Source organism: Eptatretus burgeri, chromosome 6 (assembly GCF_056783735.1).
Source record: "Eptatretus burgeri isolate ZD-2024b chromosome 6, Ebu_testis_v1, whole genome shotgun sequence".
Taxonomy (NCBI): Eukaryota; Metazoa; Chordata; class Myxini; order Myxiniformes; family Myxinidae; genus Eptatretus; species Eptatretus burgeri.
Window position 1 is genome coordinate 80,029,567 of NC_140966.1, and position 21,332 is coordinate 80,050,898.

A 21,332-nucleotide genomic window follows, 5' to 3' on the forward strand; every position below is an offset into this window, starting at 1 on the left:
GGGAATCAAGCCGGGCATAAGCACAGATAATTTATCGAAAACCTGATACATCACAATGACGTCATATTCGTTTTTATGACGTCATCATTAAGAGGACGAGGATCTTCGCTCATTCGAGCTTGTTAGAGTTGTATACCCTCAACGTACAGCATAAGAGTCCCTATCTGCAAGATCTTTTTATATGCAATAATATTATATTTCCTAAATTACTTGATAAAATCTGAATATATGGTACATGTGATCATTGAAAAATGGAATTACCAATTTTAATGATTTTGATATTGGTGTTGAGAGCGACCAAAGGTACACTATCTGTTTTTCTTCATTGTATTATTCACAGGAAAGTGTGGTATTCAAAATGTTCTTGGAATGAGATACAGTATTCACTACAATGGTCAAAGACATGCCTAAGGTTTTCTATTTTTAATCTGTAAGTGTATGTAATTATTAGTTTTAAAAATTACATGCCGTACATATTCAATTTTACTTTTTATCCCCCGCCGCGTGGCGGAAGGAGGATATTGTTGTCACCCGAGTCGTCCGTCCATCGTCCGTCCGTCCGGCTGGCTGGGCGTCAACATTTATAGCTGTGAGTGCGATAACTCATAAACTGTTCGCCATATCGATTTGAAATTTGGGTCACACATGTACCACCTGAAAAGGAAGAACCCTATTGATTTTGGGCATGGCCGGATCCAAGATAGCCGACTGTGGCGGCCATTTTGAAAAAAATATTGTTTGTAATAAATGGAAAAACGCTTATCTGATTTCAATTATTTTTCAATGGAGGGGGATTCCCCATCTCTGATGGGTATATTTTTGAACATCTTACCATGTAAGAAGTATTTGTTTAAGGTTAGGTGTCTGCGTCGGCTGTTCCCCACCACGGCGATGAGAGGTTCACTACCTGAGGTTGTTAGACTTTTCTATTCAGTGTCGAGGCTCATGGAAAAGCGAGAACAGAACAGATCAGGATGTAACATAACAAAACCAAGAACGGTACTCTGTAGAGTGCATACCTCTGCCATGCTAAACAGGTTAGTGTCCCACTTCTAGGCCGGACCTGTATCCAGACTTTAACCAAAACCTAATCGGCTTGTTCTTGTTACCTATCCAACTCATCCAATATCGTGTGAATATCGTTTTTGTCCCCGTCTCTCAATGGTGAAGAATCCCTTGAAAACATTAAAATAAATTATCATTACCAAAATCGAAACAATTGATCCTTGTCACACACCCAACCTATCCACCAAGTTTTATCTGAATCCCTCCATAACTTTCTGAGATGTCCTGCTCACAGACAGAAAAACAGCCAGACAAGCCGGTAGGCGACATGGGTGTTCGCTAGACTAAGGGGAATTTGAAATATGTAGATAAGAGAACACATCAGATGGCATTTTTGCTGTTCGTTGTTCCATATAGGAACATGACGAGCAACTGTCCATTCATCATTTGTGTTCGATTCCCTAACCCTATGTTCGGGAATCCCAACACGAACGTTGGGGTGAAAGCATATAGTAATATAATTGCATACTAGTCATACAGTTTTTGACGGATCGGGCTGAAATTTTTTGATAAAGAGGTTGATTATAGTGCGCATATAAACGCGGAAGCCGATTTTTGATTTTCGAATTTTTTTTTCGGATTTTTTTCAAAAATTTCAAAGTCCTGTTGCTAGGCACCGGTGGTGTCCATAACAACGGTGCTCAAAAGCATACAACTCGATCCTGGTATGAATCTACCAGTCAAGTTTCATCAAAATTGGTTGACTCCTCTGGCCTCCAGAGCTATCCATTACATACAAACAAACAGACAAGCCGGTAGGCGACATGGGTGGTCGCTATGTAATTGCAGACTAGTCATACAGTTTTTGACGGATCGGGCAGAAATTTTTTGACAAAGAGGTTGATTATAGTGTGCATAAAAGCGCGGAAGCGGATTTTTGATTTTCGGAAAAAAAATTTTTCGGATTTTTCAAAAATTTCAAAGTCCCGTTGCTCGGCAACGGTGGCGTCCAAAGCAACGGTGCTCAAAAGCATACAACTAGATCCTGGTATGAATCTACCCGTCAAGTTTCATCAAAATTGGTTGACTCCTCTGGCCTCCAGAGCTGTCCATTACATACATACAGACAGATGGAAAACCTGAGAATAACGGTAGTCTCGCGACCACCCAACAGACATACAGACAGACGGAAAACCTGAGAATAAGGGTAGTCTAGCGAAACCTGAGAATAAGGGTAGACCACCCAACAGGGTGAAAACATAACTTCCGTCCACCTTTGGTAGCAGAGGCAACAACAGTAGAAAGTGGGGGGAGGCACTTCAGTGGGGTTGAGGGACAAAATAGAGGGAGACTTGAAGAAGTAAGGGACGTGGGGAAGAACGAGGGTGAAACGGGGTAAACAAGATGGATGCAGTCACAAATTCTCAATCACAGAAGTGAAAGGAAAGAGGAAGTTGATTCCACAGGTGGGGAAAAAAAGAGGAACGAATGAGTGGAGGTGAGCAGTGAGTCTGGATTTTGGTAGTTTTACCAGAAGGGGGTTGATGGTGGACCGTGTGTGCCATTCAGAAACCTGATTTGGGGGAGGGGGGACAGAGCATGGAAAAAGCAGAGGGTGCAATACCAGAAAGGGGGCGGTGGAAAACAAAGAGACCACCGACCTGTCCGTGATGTGAAAGTGATAGGTGCAGGAACAAAGCTTCATTGGGAGATTCCAATGATCTCGAAGGCCTTGGTTTCCATGGCATCTCCGACCATCTCCGACGTTGTTGGAGAGGTGTGGGATGACAAGGCATCTTGTCTCTTGTTCGCATTTTGCTCAGGAGGGCCAAGGTGGGGGGGGGGAGCCGTTAGGTTTCCCCCACCAACAAAGAGTAACAAAACTATCCCTCCCAGCAACTTCCTGCTATGGACAGCACGTGCAAGAGTGGACATTGGTGGGAGCTAGGGATGAGGCTTCAGGATAGGGTTAATGTGGTTGGTTGCCCAGGCCTCGCTCGGTGATTGGAGGAAGAGCTTGAGACTGGAGATATAATTTATGAGGAAGACGCAGCACACAGGAAGAGGCAGCACGTGGAAAGTTTTGGAAGGCACATTTTAGGTGGAGGAAGAGGCAGATGCACAGAATATATTTTTTGGGGGGGAGGGTGGGGGTCGGTGTGACAAACGGGTGCTGGAGACAGACAGACATTTCCTGTGCTTGTTGTATGCCCTTTGTCTGCTGTACTTCCTGTATCTGCTGACTTCCTGTATCTACTTTTCTTCCTGTGTCTGCTCCTTCCTTGCAAGCCTGACTTCTACTCTTTGGTGTCAGGTTTAACTCTTGCTTGTGTGACACATAAAGGGGAACAGCTTGGTTTGTGGCCGCAGTCTTTGTTTGTGCAAATTATTTTATCTTGCCTCATTGGCCTTTCGATGGGGCTGGGAGGACAGTCTTGAGGTTCGCACACTTGCCTCTAGGCTGCTTAGCATCGGTTTGAATCCTGACTAAGCAATTAACTGTCATCCTGGTGTTTCACAGGCAGGGCGATTCATCATTGGGTGTGCCATCCCTCAGAAGAACGTGAAACTGGATGTCCCATCTGCCGGTGTTACTTGGTGGACGTTAAAGATTCAATGGTGTCCTTCTCAAAGCATAGGTGAGCTGTTGCCTGCACAAAGGCCAAATTCAAAGTTCCTGCCTGGACTACTTTTTGTTGTTGTATACATTTTCGAGGCTCGAAAGAGAGCTAACACACAAAGCACAGCAAAAGGAGGCATGAGACAAGTGGGGTGGGAGAGGTAAGGACAAAGCAGTGGGGAACAGAGACATTAGGAGATCTGTGGAAGGGAGAGGGATGGGGCGGCAACACGGGGTATACAAAGATGGACATGACAGGGACTTTCAGGAAGGAAAGCAGGGAATTTGAAGGATGTGGGTTTGGGGTGGATTAACGGAGGTAGAAAAGATCGAGATTTTGGATGGGGGAAGATAAGAGTTGTTGGTGAACAGCTGTTTTGAAGGCCTGGAGGGAAGAATGGGATTTATTCCAAAGGCAGGAAAAAGAGAAATTAAAGAGTGAAGGTGATCAGTGATCCTTGATTTTGGTAGTTTAAACAGAAGGGGTTGTTTGGCGGAACTTGAGCGCCCTGCAGAAATATGGTGGGGAGATATCGCAGACAGAGCAGGGGGGGCAAGACCGGAGAGGAGATGGTAGAATACAGAAAGATCACCGACCTGCCTGTGGTGAAAGAGTGAGAGGCACAATGACTCAGCCTCACCGGGGGAGATCCAAATGATCCGACATGCCATGGTTTCCACAGCGTGAAGCTGAAAAAGGTGAAAGACAGGAGCACCAGCCCAGAGGGGAGAGCAGTACTCCATCAGGCTGCGGAGGAAAGCTTTGTATGTGGTCAGGAGCTCATCTGGGCCGAGGAAGAACTTTGCACGATGGAGGATTCCCAGTCAGCGACTGGCTTTGGAGACCAGGTTGTAAATGTGGCTTTCCCAGGAAAGATCATGGCAGATAGTGAAACCCAGAAGCTCGAATGAAAGGACTTCTTCCAGAGGATTGTTGAGAAAGTAGATGGGGGGTGGGGAGGGGGGTGAGGTTTCTAAACGATCGTTTTGGAGAGACATAGTGAGAGTGTGAGATTTGTCAGATTGAAAGACATGTTTGATGTGTTGGACCAGTTTGTCATTTTATCCAGATCTGCAGAGAGCGAAGAAGCTGCGGCTTGCCGGTCTGAGGGATTACAGATGGTACGGTAGAGGGTGGAGTCATCAGCAAAGAGATAAAGACGATTTTCCAGAGTCGGAGAGATCATTGATGTAAACAAGAAAAAGAACAGGACCCAGAATGCTGCCTCCTTGAGGAACCCCAGCCTGCACAGGAAGAGGGGATGAGAGAACTCCATTTAGGGCCATACATTGGCTGTGACAGGAGAGGAAGTCTGCGAGTCATGAGTGGAAATGACATTGGATACCATAGGAAGAGAGTTGGCGAGCAGGGAAGGGTGCCAGACCGTGTCAAAAGCACGTGATATGTCCACGGATACGGCTCGGATTTCATGTCTGGCATCGAGTACCTCCATCCATTGTTGAGAGAGTATAAGCAGCATATCCAGGATAGAGTGACCTGGTCTGAAGCCAAATTGATGATTGGAAATCAAGCCATTGGAGAAGAGGAAGGATTCAATGTCTGAAGTGATGATGGATTCCATAACTTGCTGATGATAGGGAGAAGGCTTATTGATCTGTAGTTGCAGGGATCTGTTTTTGCACCTGTTTTTATGCAGGGGCGGTAATGTTTGCTGATTTCCAAGCAGATGGCAGATCACCTTGAGCAAATGAGAGGGTGAATAGAACAGAGACAGGGTGAGCAAGAGCAGAGGAGCAGGCCTTTAGGACATGTGGGCTGATGCCGTCTGGACCGGTTGAAGAATCTGAGTCGAGGTTTGACAGCAAACTCTCCACTTTGTCAGAAGAAAAGGACATAGAGTCCATGGACAGTTGGGTGCGACTGGGTAACGTGGGTACAGAAAGCGATGGGTTTTGGACTCAAGATTTTGATGCAAACACCGAGTTTAGGCATTCAGCTTTTTCACGTAAGGTATCATCAGTGTGGCCATTTGAGGTAAGGGAGGGGATGTAGAGACCGCATACACCAGAAACAGATTTGATTGGACACCACCAGGATTTGGAGGAGGGAGAGAGGTTTGAGAGTTCACACTTGAGATTAGAAACTTCAGACTTGGGATTAGAAATACTTCGTCAAATGTCAGGCCTCACCAGGCAGTTCGGGAAAAACTTGGGCCAAAAACTTTGCTGGCCAACCCCACAAGAACATGGGAATAATTGTGGCCATAAAAGAAGAATAGGAAGAACTGTCCTTTCGTGTAATGAAATTAATTATCCATTTCCTAAGGAAAGGTGTGTGCTTCGTGTTTACCGCCATTTTGTCAACCAAGCTATCTGGTTTATTTGGGGTCCCTGGAGGGTTAAAATATTGTAATTCTATTTCATAAATGGAGCAGGTTAAGCCCAGCTGGGACACAGGCCTTAGCTCACTTAAGGGACACTTAAGCCGGTCATCCTTGGGCTTAGCTCAAGATGATCAGGGTAGCCGGGTTAAGCTCCACCACATACCGGTGACATCTGTTCGACTTTGTTAAGAAAAGCTTCAACCCGGTCGTTTTTCGGCTTAGCCCAGCATGGACACGTGAGACGTGATGGGAGCAAGCATTACGTCCTGCTCCGACTGCTGTCTTCCACGTGACACGACTAAGTTCAAAAATAAAAAACCTGGCACTTCTTTGACCATTGTGTATCATTGTAAGAACATCTTTGAATGTCGCTCGGAAAGTATCGGATGATACAGACCTTGCTGATTTTGCCACCTGTATTTACCAGAATGACGACCGTCACCCAGGATAGCAATTCACTCAGAGGGAGAAGAGATGTTTCAGAGGTAGTGAGGTACAGGGTGTAAGGATGATGTAGGAGGGTGAGGGGGGTTGGGGTGTGGATGACGTAAGGGGGGGGGAGGGTTGGGATGTGGATGATGTTGCAACCCACAGGTCACAGTGTTATGGTCTGCATACGCCCCCTTCACCCCCCCCCCCAAATGAAAGAAGGGAGGTCAATCTCGTGCCTGAAAATGTCTATCAAAAATGTCACGTCATTCTCCCAGCATCACATCACACGACGGAGCAGGTACATCTTTCAGTTTGCATTGAGTTGCACATAATATTTCACCAGTTACAATGAGCCACTGCTGACTTTGCCAGGTGCTGTCAACATGCGCAGGCAGGTGGTGTGACGATTGCACAGTGTCACGATCTGTACCCCCCTTCCCATATATTACACAGTCACGGTCTGTACCCTCACTTTCCCAGAGATTGCACAGTGTCACGGTCTGTACCTCGCCCCACCTTTCCCAGACATCGCACAGTGTCACGGTCTTTCCCCACCCACCTTTCCCATAGATTACACAGTGTCACGGTCTGTACCCTCCCTTTTCCAGAGATTACACAGTCACGGTCTGTACCCTCCCTTTTCCAGAGATTACACAGTCACGGTCTGCACCACCCCTTTCCCAGAGATTACACGGTCATGGTCTGTACCTTTCCTTTCCCAGAGATTGCACAGTGCCACGGTCTATACCCCCCTGTCACTGTCTGTACCCCCCCCCTTTACCATAGATGGCACAGTGTCACGGTCTGTACCCCCTCCACCCCTTTTCCCATTGACCGCACAATGTAACGGTCTGTACCCCCCCCTTTACCATAGATGGCACAGTGTAATGGTCTGTACCCCCCACCCCTTTTCCCAAAGACCGCACAGTGTAACGGTCTGTACCCCCCACCCCTTTTCCCAAAGACCGCACAGTGTAACGGTCTGTACCACCCCCCCCTTTCCCATAGATTACACAGTCACGGTCTGTACCCTTCCTTTCCCAGAGATTGCACAGTGTCAGGGTCTTTACCCCCCTCTTTTTCTCATATATTGCACAGTATCACAGTCTGTTCCCCCCTTTTCCCATAAATTTTAGATAACAGATCCAAGGTCTGTACCCCCCCCCCCCTTTCCCAAGATTGCACAGTGTCACGGTCTGTACCACCCCCACCTTTCCCAGACATCGCACAGTGTCACGGTCTTTCCCCACCCACCTTTCCCATATATTACACAGTCACGGTCTGTACCCTCCCTTTTCCAGAGATTACACAGTCACGGTCTGTACCCTCCCTTTTCCAGAGATTACACAGTCACGGTCTGCACCACCCCTTTCCCAGAGATTACACGGTCATGGTCTGTACCTTTCCTTTCCCAGAGATTGCACAGTGCCATGGTCTATACCCCCCTGTCACTGTCTGTACCCCCCCCCTTTACCATAGATGGCACAGTGTCACGGTCTGTACCCCCTCCACCCCTTTTCCCATTGACCGCACAATGTAACGGTCTGTACCCCACCCCTTTACCATAGATGGCACAGTGTAATGGTCTGTACCCCCCCCACCCCTTTTCCCAAAGACCGCACAGTGTAACGGTCTGTACCACCCCCTTTCCCATAGATTACACAGTCACGGTCTGTACCCTTCCTTTCCCAGAGATTGCACAGTGTCAGGGTCTTTACCCCCCCTCTTTTTCTCATATATTGCACAGTATCACAGTCTGTTAACCCCCCTCCTTTCCCATAGATTATAGATTACAGAGTCAAGGTCTGAACCCCCCCTCTTTCCCAAGGATCGCACAGTGTCACGGCCTGTACCCACCCCCACCTTTCCCATCGATTACACAGTCACAGTCTGCACCACCCCTTTCCCAGAGATTACACAGTCACGGTCTGTACCATTCCTTTCCCAGAGTTTGCACAGTGCCATGGTCTTTACCCCCCCCTCCTTTCTCATAGATCGCAAAGTGCCATGGTATATACCCCCCCATTACTGTCTGTACCCCACCCCCTTTACCATAGATGGCACAGTGTCACGGTCTGTGCCCCCCCACCCCTTTTCCCATAGACCGCACAGTGTAACGGTCTGTACTCCCCTCCCCCCTTTTCCCATAGATTACACAGTCACGGTCTGTACCCTCCCTTTCCCAGAGATTACACAGTCATGGTCTGTACCCTTCCTTTCCCAGAGATTGCACAGTGTCAGGGTCTTTACCCCCTCTTTTTCTCATATATTGCACAGTATCACAGTCTGTTCCCCCCCCCCCATTTCCCATAGATTATAGATAACAGAGTCAAGGTCTGTACCCCCCCTTTCCCAAGATTGCACAGTGTCACGGTCTGTACCACCCCCACCTTTCCCATGGATTACATGGTGTCCCACTCTGTACCCCCCACCTTTCCCAAAGATTACACAGTCACCGTCTGCAGCACCCCTTTCCCAGAGATTGCAGAGTCAAGGTCTGTACACCCCTCCCCTTTCCCAAGATTGCACAGTGTCATGGTCTGTACCACCCCCACCTTTCCCATGGATTACACGGTGTCACACTCTGTACCCCACCCCCTCTTTCCCAAGGATCGCACAGTGTCACGGCCTGTACCCACCCCCCTTCCTTTCCCAGAGATTGCACAGTGTCACGGTCTTTCCACCCCCCTCCTTCTCATGGATCGCAAAGTGCCACGGTCTATACCCCCTGTCACTGTCTGTACCCCCTTTACCATAGATGGCACAGTGTAACGGTCTGTACCCCTCCCCTTTTCCCATAGACCGCACAATGTAACGGTCTGTACCCCCCTTTCCCATAGATTACACAGTCATGGTCTGTACCCTCGCTTTCCCAGAGATTACACAGTCACGGTCTGTACCCTTCCTTTCCCAGAGATTGCACAGTGTCATGGTCTTTACCCCCCTCTTTTCGCATATATTGCAGAGTATCACAGTCTGTTAACCCCCTCCTTTCCCATAGATTATAGATTACAGAGTCAAGGTCTGAACCCCCCCTTTCCCAAGAATCGCACAGTGTCACGGCCTGTACCCACCCCCCACTTTCCCATCGATTACACAGTCACAGTCTGCACCACCCCTTTCCCAGAGATTATAGATTACACAGTCACGCACTGTACCCCCCGCTCCCTTTCCCAAGATTGCACAGTGTCACGGTCTGTACCACCCCCACCTTTCCCATGGATTACACAGTGCCACACTCTGTACCCCACCCCCTCTTTCCCAAGGATCGCAAATGTCACGGCCTGTACCCCCCCACCTTTCCCATCGATTACACAGTCACAGTCTGTACCACCCCTTTCCCAGAGGTTACACAGTCACGGTCTGTACCCTCCCTTTCCCAGAGATTACACAGTGTAACGGTCTGTACCCTCCCTTTCCCAGAGATTACACAGTCACGGTCTGTACCATTCCTTTCCCAGAGATTGCACAGTGTCACGGTCTTTACCCCCCCTCCTTTCTCATAGATCGCAAAGTGCCATGGTATATACCCCCCTGTTACTGTCTGTACCCCCCCCCCCTTTACCATAGATGGCACAGTGTCACGGTCTGTACCCTCCACCCCTTTTCCCATAGACCGCACAGTGTAACGGTCTGTACCCCCCCCTTTTCCCATAGATTACACAGTCACGGTCTGTACCCTCCCTTTCCCAGAGATTGCACAGTGTCAGGGTCTTTACCCCCCTCTTTTTCTCATATATTGCACAGTATCACAGTCTGTTAACCCCCCTCCTTTCCCATAGATTATAGATTACAGAGTCAAGGTCTGAACCCCCCCCTCTTTCCCAAGGATCGCACAGTGTCACGGCCTGTACCCACCCCCACCTTTCCCATCGATTACACAGTCACAGTCTGCACCACCCCTTTCCCAGAGATTACACAGTCACGGTCTGTACCATTCCTTTCCCAGAGTTTGCACAGTGCCATGGTCTTTACCCCCCCTCCTTTCTCATAGATCGCAAAGTGCCATGGTATATACCCCCCCGTTACTGTCTGTACCCCACCCCCTTTACCATAGATGGCACAGTGTCACGGTCTGTGCCCCCCCCCACCCCTTTTCCCATAGACCGCACAGTGTAACGGTCTGTACTCCCCTCCCCCCCTTTTCCCATAGATTACACAGTCACGGTCTGTACCCTCCCTTTCCCAGAGATTACACAGTCATGGTCTGTACCCTTCCTTTCCCAGAGATTGCACAGTGTCAGGGTCTGTACCCCCCTCTTTTTCTCCTATATTGCACACTATCACAGTCTGTTCCCCCCCTCCTTTCCCATAGATTATAGATAACAGAGTCAAGGTCTGTACCCCCCCCCCCCTTTCCCAAGATTGCACAGTGTCACGGTCTGTACCACCCCCACCTTTCCCATGGATTACATGGTGTCCCACTCTGTACCCCCCCACCTTTCCCAAAGATTACACAGTCACCGTCTGCAGCACCCCTTTCCCAGAGATTGCAGAGTCAAGGTCTGTACCCCCCTCCCCTTTCCCAAGATTGCACAGTGTCATGGTCTGTACCACCCCCACCTTTCCCATGGATTACACGGTGTCACACTCTGTACCCCACCCCCTCTTTCCCAAGGATCGCACAGTGTCACGGCCTGTACCCACCCCCCTTCCTTTCCCAGAGATTGCACAGTGTCACGGTCTTTACACCCCCCTCCTTCTCATGGATCGCAAAGTGCCACGGTCTATACCCCCCTGTCACTGTCTGTACCCCCCCCTTTACCATAGATGGCACAGTGTAACGGTCTGTACCCCCTCCCCTTTTCCCATAGACCGCACAATGTAACGGTCTGTACCCCCCTTTCCCATAGATTACACAGTCATGGTCTGTACCCTCGCTTTCCCAGAGATTACACAGTCACGGTCTGTACCCTTCCTTTCCCAGAGATTGCACAGTGTCATGGTCTTTACCCCCCCTCTTTTTCGCATATATTGCAGAGTATCACAGTCTGTTAACCCCCCTCCTTTCCCATAGATTATAGATTACAGAGTCAAGGTCTGAACCCCCCCCCCTTTCCCAAGAATCGCACAGTGTCACGGCCTGTACCCACCCCCCCCACTTTCCCATCGATTACACAGTCACAGTCTGCACCACCCCTTTCCCAGAGATTATAGATTACACAGTCACGCACTGTACCCCCCGCTCCCTTTCCCAAGATTGCACAGTGTCACGGTCTGTACCACCCCCACCTTTCCCATGGATTACACAGTGCCACACTCTGTACCCCACCCCCTCTTTCCCAAGGATCGCAAGTGTCACGGCCTGTACCCCCCCCACCTTTCCCATCGATTACACAGTCACAGTCTGTACCACCCCTTTCCCAGAGGTTACACAGTCACGGTCTGTACCCTCCCTTTCCCAGAGATTACACAGTGTAACGGTCTGTACCCTCCCTTTCCCAGAGATTACACAGTCACGGTCTGTAGCATTCCTTTCCCAGAGATTGCACAGTGTCACGGTCTTTACCCCCCCTCCTTTCTCATAGATCGCAAAGTGCCATGGTATATACCCCCCTGTTACTGTCTGTACCCCCCCCTTTACCATAGATGGCACAGTGTCACGGTCTGTACCCTCCACCCCTTTTCCCATAGACCGCACAGTGTAACGGTCTGTACCCCCCCCTTTTCCCATAGATTGCACAGTCACGGTCTGTACCCTTCCTTTCCCAGAGATTGCACAGTGTCAGGCTCTTTACCCCCCCCTCTTTTTCTCATATATTGCACAGTATCACAGTCTGTTACCCCCCCCCTTTCCCATAGATTATAGATTACAGAGTCAAGGTCTGTACCCCCCCTTTCCCAAGATTGCACAGTGTCACAGTCTGTACCACCCCCACCTTTCCCATGGATTACATGGTGTCCCACTCTGTACCCCACCTTCTCTTTCCCAAAGAGCGCACAGTGTCACGGTCTGTACTCCCCCCCCCCTTTTCCCATAGATTACACAGTCACGGTCTGTACCCTTCCTTTCCCAGAGATTGCACAGTGTCAGGGTCTTTACCCCCCCTCTTTTTCTCATATATTGCACAGTATCACAGTCTGTTACCCCCCCCCCCTTTCCCATAGATTATAGATGACAGAGTCAAGGTCTGTACCCCCCCCTTTCCCAAGATTGCACAGTGTTACAGTCTGTACCACCCCCACCTTTCCCATGGATTACATGGTGTCCCACTCTGTACCCCACCTTCTCTTTCCCAAAGAGCGCACAGTCACGGCCTGTACCCACCTTTCCCAGAGATTACACAGTCACGGTCTGCAGCACCCCTTTCCCAGAGATTACACGGTCACGCACTGTACCCCCGCCCCCTTTCCCAAGATTGCACAGTGTCACAGTCTGCACCACCCCTTTCCCAGAGATTACACAGTCACGGTCTGTACCATTCTTTTCCCAGAGATTGCACAGTGTCACGGTCTTTACCCCCCCCTTTCTCATAGATGGCAAAGTGGCATGGTCTATACCCCCTCTATTACTGTCTGTACCCCCCCCCATTCCCATAGATTACACAGTGTCACGGTTTGTACCCTTCCCCCCTACCTTTCCCATAGATTACACAGTGTCACGGTCTATACCCCCCCTTTGCCATAGATTATAGATTGCACAGTGTACGGTCTGTACCCACCTCCCCTTGTCCCATAGATAGCAGAGTGTCACGATATGTACCCCCCCTTTCCTAATAGACTGCAAAGTGCCACGGTCTGTACCCACCCCCCACCTTTCCCATAGATTGCACAGTGTCACGGCCTATCCACCCCCCGCTTTCCCATGGACCACACAGTGTAACGGTCTGTATCGCCCCACCTTTCACATAGATTACACAGTCACGGTCTGTACCCTCCCTTTCCTTGAGATTACATGGTCACGGTCTGTACCCTTCATTTCCCAGAGATTGCACAGTGTCAGGGTCTTTACCCACCCCCTCTTTTTCTGATATATTGCACAGTGTCACAGTCTGTTAACCCCCCCCTTTCCCATAGATTATAGATTACACAGTCACGGTCTGTACCCCCTCCCCCTTTCCCAAGATTGCACAGTGTCACGGTCTGTACCACCCGCAGCTTTCCTATGGATTACACGGTGTCACTATCTGGACCCCACCCTCTCTTTCCCAAAGATCGCACAGTGTCACGGCCTGTACCCCCCCACCTTTCCGAAAGATTACACAGTCACGGTCTGCAGCACCCCTTTCCCAGAGATTACACAGTCACGCACTGTACCCCCCGCCCCCCCCACATTTCCCATAGATTGCACAGTGTCACGGTCAGCAACTCTCACCCCTTTCCCATATATTGCAGTTCCACGGTCTGAACCCCCCCTCTGCCTTCCCCATCTATTACAATCATAGTGTCACGGTCTGTACCCTTCTCCCCTACCTTTCCCATAGATTACACAGTGTCACGGTCTTTAACCCCCCTTTTTACCCATACATTGCACAGTGTCATGATCTGGATCCACCCCCACCCCCCACACCTTTTCCAAACATCGCACAGTTTCAGGGTCTGTACCAACCCCCCCCCCCTTTCCCATAGATCGCACAGTGTCACTGTCTGTACCCCCCCTTTTCCCATCGGTTATAGATTGCACAGTGTCCTTCCCCCCCACCTTTCCTAGAAATTACACAGTGTCACGATCTGTTGCCCCCTCCCCTCCATTTCCCTAAAGATTGCACAGTGTTAAGGTCTGTAGCCACCTACCCCCCCTAACCCCACACACACGTACACACTTTCCCAGAGATTACACAGTGTCACGGTGTGCACAGCCCCCCAGTGACCAGCTGGTTGTCCCTGCGTGTTTGCCCTTTGTCTCGGATCTGAAGTGTTCTTTTTATCGCTGTGATTTGCACAGGATCGGCGTCGGTTTCAAATGCTACCGCGATCATAACCCCCCCCTCCACCCCTCCCCCACGCATCATACACCTCATACCCTCCTCCGCCCCATAACCCCCTACCCCCACCCCCACTCCCTCCCCCACTCCTCATACCCTCCTCCGCCCCATAACCCCCTACCCCTCCACCCTCACCCCTCCCCCACACCTAATACCCTCCTCCGCACCATAACCCCCTACCCCCCATCTTCACCCCTCCCCCACTCCTCATACCCTCCTCCGCCCCATAACCCCCTACCCCCCACCCTCCCCACTCCTCATACCCTCCTCCGCACCATAACCCCCTACCCCCCATCTTCACCCCTCCCCCACTCCTCATACCCTCCTCCGCCCCATAACCCCCCACCCCCCCACCCCTCCCCCACTCCTCATATCCTCCTCCGCCCATAACCCCCTACCCCCTCCCCCGGTCCCCAACCCCTCTCCCGTCGCACGCGCGGCGGCATACACAGCGCTGTGCTGTGTCACCGTGTATCATTATCCTGGGATTATCTGGGAAGGAATAATGAGTTTTCGTGACGTCGTTTTAAAAGTCTTGACGATCACGTGTGAAGGTCTCATTCGTCGAATCGATCCGTCCGTGACCTATTAATATATGTCCGGCCTTCGGGGTTCGGACCCTCGGGTCGCCGCGGTGTCCTTGTCGTGGAAGTCGAGATCATTTTACATTTCATCTGCAGTTCCAGATGGACGTGAAGGTGTAATGGCGTCACGATCATGCCCGGGGTGCTGCACGGTGCTGTGGAGGGCACGGTTGAGCATCGCACAGTAAAAACGGTGTAAATGAGAGTAAATTCATCGTAATCACGTGATTAATGGCCTCCGATAACGAGCGCGGCACGCGACCTGCCCGGGCTCGGCGGGGTCCGCGCACGTGCCCCGGGGCGCGAGGAGAGGAGTGGGAGGGGGCCCGGCTGGGGGGGGGGGTTGACGGACGAGCCGCGTGTCTAGGGCGTTGCCGATTGGGATGATGAAACAGTGGGATGGGAGAGAGCGAGAGGGGGACGGACTCCGCGAGGGAGAAGAGGGAGAGATCGCGGCCGCGGAGGCAGAAACGAGCATTGCGGCATCGAGAGAGGGAGGGAGGGAGGGACCAAGATCGGCGCACAACGGCATCGGGCTTCCCCGGTTGATGGCCCCGTCGCACGTCCATTGATTGTTTTCACCGCGACTCCGCGCCCGCCATGTTCGCCTGAGGATCGTGACAAACGATCTCGAGCTTTCCTCGGCTCGACCCGTCCTGATTTTCACGGCTCTTCGACAACCCCCGGAGGTTGGGCCCAGGGGGTGAGATCGGTGGGGGGCACGTTTGGGGGGCACGTCCCGCAGCCTCAGATTTACGGGAAACTCTCCTCCTCCCGCAGCACCATCACCTTGGGAAGCGCACGCAACTCTCCGGCTCCGCCAGTAGTTCCCACGAACCTTCCCGCTATGATGTCGGACGTGCGGGTTCCGGGCGGAGGAAACGCCGGGTCCGGAGGAGCCGCTGGAGGCTCGACCCTCCAGTCCGGAGCTCGGCGGTCTCCGCTCTTCCCGCGTGCTGCCGTGTGCCGCAGCCTCTTCGGTCCGGTGGACCACGCCGAGACGCACAAACGTCTCCGAGAAGAAGTGTCCGCCATGGGCGAGGAGCGCAAGCGTCGCTGGGACTTCGACTTCGACTCGGAGGAACCGCTGCGAGGAGGCAAGTTCGTTTGGGAAGCGGTGGAGGCGCGCGCGGTGCCGCGCTTCTACCGAGCGCGGGGATTCGCGCACGAAGGGGGTTCGCAGGCGCGACGAGCGCAGCGCGACGTGTGTCGGAACGGCGAGGAGAACAAAGGAGAGGAAAAGGGCAACGTCAACCGAGGCAACAACCGTCACCACCGGCGCTACGAACTCGGTGCAGACGACAAGCAGAAACGGGACTGCGTGGCGAGGAGGGACGTCAGGGATTCCCCGAGCGAACGGGGTGACGTGGACAGTGAAGCGGTGTGCCAGCTCTCTTACGGTCCGTGCAAGCGGGGAGCGCTCGTCACAGGTACGACGATGTGTCTGTCTCGTCTGAGTGCACTAATAACACCGAGGAAATGATGTCACCAACGAGAGTGTGTGTGTGTGTGTGTGTGTGTGTGTGTGTGTGTGTGTGTGTGTGTGTGTGTGTGTGTGTGTGTGTGTGTGTGTGTGTGTGTGTGTGTGTGTGTGTGTGTGTGTGAGATAATCGTGTCTATTGACGGTTAATATCCGTTGGTTTGATGGGATCAGATATTTGCGCCGTTCCTTTCCTGCATCATGTTGAGGTTGCGCTAACATAGTGGGCAACACTCGGGATTTTGACTCGATATAGGGGGTGCCGTATATGGGTGTCGTGGGGGTGCAGGAGAGTAGTGGTTAAAGGATCGTGGTAAAAAAAAAAACAAAAAAAAACAACTGCTCATAGTTGGGAATGTCCATATTAAAAAATGAAGGCACGACACCTGGAATGGGGTTGCCCACACAGTCTAGGGATGAAAATATTTATCGGTTGCCAGCTGGTCCTGCTGAACTTGCTATAACTCGCTGGTGGTGCCTTCATTTCTGAGCGAGGTATCATCTTCACGCGATGGTGAATAAACTAAGGGTAGACATACCTCGACGAACATGTGTCAAGTTGGTTTGTACATTCTGAACTTACGGCTCTTTCACCTGTTCGCAGATTTCTACCCCAAGAGGAAGAAAGGTGAGGTTGAAGATCCTGCAGACGGGACACAGTAACGAGGCCCAGCCTTTACCGCTGGCTAAGCTGGTAAGGAGTCATCCCATCTCTCTCGATCAACTTTACCTGTTCATAATGCAATAGGTTAGCTTTGAGTAAACGATCATTCTATTTGCACAAATTGTTAGTGGAGTTTAGTAACGTTTATAAAAAAAATTTTCCCTAAGTCCATCAACTTGAAGTTCATACCGATTGATTTATAGATGCAGGCAAATGGTTTTCACTGAGGTTTGTGGGGACTCCAAAGTAGCTGTGAATTCCCCACCTGTTTGGAGCAAGTCGACCCCCTCCTCGCCTCCTACCTCTCTCTGCGACCCCCCCCCTTCCACTCCGATCTCCAGGGAAAGTTCGACCTTGCTAGATGCTGCGAGCACCGCATTAGTATCCCGAGCATGGGGCGTACAGCTGCGCCGATGGACAAGTGCCGTAAGCTTGCGATGCCAACAGGCACAGACGATTTGATTGGTGCTGGGCTCGTGGATGGCCTCATCAAAGACGGGAAATAAAAGCTAGTTGTAGGTTAGGTGAAGAGGAAGTCTGACATGGGTGGTTTTGTTATTGTCCAGAAAGTTTCACCGGGCCTCACCAACTTTGTTTTGGTTTTTCAAAAGTTGGAGCTCGTCCAGTGTTATCCACATACAGCTCGGGATGACGATGCAGGGTAAAATACATTTGCCGTAGGCACTGTTGATACGACGGGGGTTTTTTTTGTTTTGTCAATGCTTTTATTCTTCACAAGGGTCCAGACCTTGGACATGACGCAACACCATGACACCATTATGATTGTTTTGGTGGCATGTTGCCCGTCCTGGCTTTCAAGGTCTTTTCCTTGTCTCGTAATTATTACCGTAAACATATATTTGGGCACCGGTGAATATGAGGCACAGGTAGGGAGAGATTCAGAGAAGAAACCCTTCAACCTTTCTGATATTGTCACGGGTGTTCTTAGTGGAGTGCCATGTACATCGCGTGCATGGTAATACGCCTGGACGAAGGATGTCAAAAGTCTTTCCGTGGGTGCCTAAAGGCAGTGGCAATAATGGAGGTTTTATTGTTGTTTTTCGTTGCTGCAAGGTTACCTGGTTGACCTTGGTTGTCTTTCCTTCCCCTCCTCAGCCCTCACCAATGCTGCAAGAACCAAGCTCAGGTCATGCGGGCAGGGCTCGACCCGCTCACTCTCAGGGGCACTGAAGCACTGGAAGGTGCGAACGCACGTTGGCGCACAGCCGGCTCCTCGGCCCACCACCACGGCAACGCTTTCCATCTCTCATAGTTTTACTTTTCAGCAGAACATTGTCATTCGCCTAGTTTGCTGCCATTTCCTTGCAATCCTTCAATTGTACTTAAAATGTGCAAAACAGAGCATTTTAGCTTCCTTGGCAAAGCTATTGATGAAGCCATGTGGATGAACTACCAACTATACATGGAGCTTCGTCGCTCCTTGGCAACGAGATATTCCGGCTACTTGGGCCGAGGTGAAGCCTGGTATCTGGGAATATCAAAATAGCAGGACTTCTTGTTTGTTTGTTTCCCCCCCCCCCCCTTCCACGGATTGTTACTGTGTCCATGTCATTAATTACGATGAGGAAAGCATGTCTTTGGGTTCCTCTTACTGCACTACAGGTGTGTCGTCAGTCTGTTCTCCCTCTGCTGTAGGTACCGGCACCTGCTCGCGACGCTAATTCATGCGGTAACTGCGCAATTCCCCAGTCGTCCATCCTTCCCCTGCATGTCCGTACACTTACACACACCACGGTGGAAACCCCATTAGATAGCGACTTACTCCGGGTATCAGTGACACGGCCGCCGGTCGTAGAAGTACAACAGGAGGGGCATAGGTTTCTAGAAGACTTTTACATGGTATTTTTTACTTGTTGGGGAGGGAAGAAGGGGTTGCGGGAAGGGGTGGGGGGAAAGAATCGGTAGATAAATAAATAAATGATTCTTTGTTGCATTTTTGCAAAGACAATACCTTTCGAACACACTTTTATCTGCTCTAAATGCACTATTTTGATTTTTTTTCGACCTTGAATTGTGATTATGCAAAAGATCTCTATAAGAATATCTTCCTCCCTCTTCCCCCACCTCCTCTTCCCAACCCTTCTCCCAAATTGAAGTTTTGTTTTCTCTTGGATAAGAAATTGGATAAATAGTTTGCAATGAAATACATAATTGTATATGTATATTAACTGCATTGACGTTGCAAGCCCTTCACTAATTTATTTATAAATTATAAAGTAGATTTATTTGCACCTGACGGGACAGTCTTTTCGGTGTTCTTCGAAGCCAAAGTGGCACGGTGTTAGGCTTGCCCTCCTCCGCTTGCTGTGTGACGTCGTGTGTATATGCTGTAAGTGTGAAGTCTTGTGTGCGCATCGCTTTGTGGCACATGAGCCAAATTTTGTTGTTTTTTTTGGTCTGTACTGTCATTTTTCCTTTGTTACGCTGCGTCTCTGGAGGTATTATCGTTTATTTTTGTAGTTGGAAAACAAATGTCACCTTTTTGTTGTCTGCTTTGGAAAAAGAATATTTATTTGCAATAAACCCACATGGTCAATACGATCACATGTTTGCCTTTTGGTCTGAATGATGTGAAAGTGCAATAAAGATGGAAAGGAGTGGAATGACGTTTTGCACGACCTTTGACCTTTGAAGCTCCTCCACCCTCAAGCTTGGCCTTGTTACAGATCCTCCTCGGTGGTGCGATGACGCATCTTTGGCACCTTTCCAGGCACGCTGTTGACGACGACGATGCGGCGTGCGCTTCCCAGTGCAAGTCCGTCTGTTACAGACGCAAGAGGGTGATAATTGAGATTATCGTTTGAAGAAGACAAAAGGGTTGGGGGTTTATGGAAGGAAGGTGAGGGTGAGAACAGTGCTTTGAGAGTAAAGGGAGTGATGGGATATGTATAGGGGAGCATCTATGGCCTGTTGGGGAGGGTTGCCTATGTACTAAATAGACAGCCACTGTTAAAATTTTCAACACATGATAATGTTCTCGTACTTCAGTTAAACCGCAAGTTGAGGCAGCTTTTTTAGCCCCACCATCTTGGATTTCAGATGACGTTGAATAATTCATCCCAACTGAGCAAACAGCACGGCTGGTTCTAATCCTGGTCTGCACGGACACCATTGACTGATTAGTCTATCTACACTTTCTTTGGCATGTAGAGCTTTTTGGACCCTCCCATCGCTCGGCTCACGTTGACATTTGACCTGGCAGCTGAGCCTATTGGAAGGCTGTCATGGACCTTGGTGTTAGGGAGCTTCACTAACAGCTGATGAGTTCTCTGGAATGATTGGATTGTCTCATGAAGGCAAGGACTGCAATTATAGCCTCACCACTTGCCAAGGCGTGGCAAAGGAGGAATATACAGTAACTGGATTGCAATACAGGGTGGCCAATAAATAACTGACACATTTGAAGTTCAAGTGAAATCCTAAGTAATGCTTGCTTTTTATTTTATATTGCAGATTTTAATCGGCACCTGTGAGATTTACTGACATTGAGAAGTGGACAAATATCGCAAGAGCAAGGATTCTGTCACTCCACTTCAAGTCCGATTTAATAATTCAGGCTCAAAGAGACTTCAAAAGAATTTACAATGTCAGAAAATATCTTTCGAGGGACACAATAATCTCATATGCCAAAAGGTTTCATGAAACTGCCAGTGCACAAGCCTCGCCTCCTCTAGGATCACCCAGAAGTGTCCGTACGCTGAACAACATTGCAGTTGTACGTGTATCTGTTCGGCATAGTCCATGCTGTTTGACAAGAAAACTGTCACAGCTCACAGGCAATGAACATAAAGAGAACATCCCTTCAGACCATACTGAAGGATGACTTGCACATGTTTCCATCCAAAATCCAAGTGTTTCACGCAAGATGGAGTTTTGTAAAACATTTCTTCGGATGAGTGAGGAGGATGACAGGTTTATTGAGAGACTAGTCATGTCAGATGAAGCTCATTTCCAGCTCTCAGGTTATGTCAACAAGCAGAACACCTGATTTTGGGCAGAAGAAAATCCTGAGTAGTTCCACCAACGACCTTACAGTGTGTGGTTTGCCATTTCTTAGGTCAGAGTCAGAGGGCCATATTTTTTCCCAATGTCAGTGGGGCAACTGCCAAAGTGACATCTGAGCGATATCAAGAAATGATGAGCAGTTTTCTTGATCCAAAACTAACAGTCATGGGATTTGATGATCGAACCTGGTTCCAATAGGATGGGGAAACTGCCCATCCTGCTTGTGCGTCAACATCACTCTGAAAGGCTTG

General features: G+C 49.9%; 1 protein-coding gene across 1 annotated transcript; it reads left to right on the plus strand.

Moving 5' to 3' along the window:
- The first annotated feature begins 15,395 nt into the window (after window positions 1-15,395).
- Window positions 15,396-19,617, plus strand: CDKN1B (cyclin dependent kinase inhibitor 1B). The gene is made up of 3 exons (XM_085885826.1): window positions 15,396-16,341; window positions 16,996-17,085; window positions 18,172-19,617. The coding sequence occupies exons 1-2, from the start codon at window positions 15,759-15,761 to the stop codon at window positions 17,052-17,054; spliced, it is 642 nt and encodes a 213-aa protein (XP_085741952.1). The 5' UTR covers window positions 15,396-15,758; the 3' UTR covers window positions 17,055-17,085; window positions 18,172-19,617.
- Window positions 19,618-21,332: the final 1,715 nt, after the last annotated feature.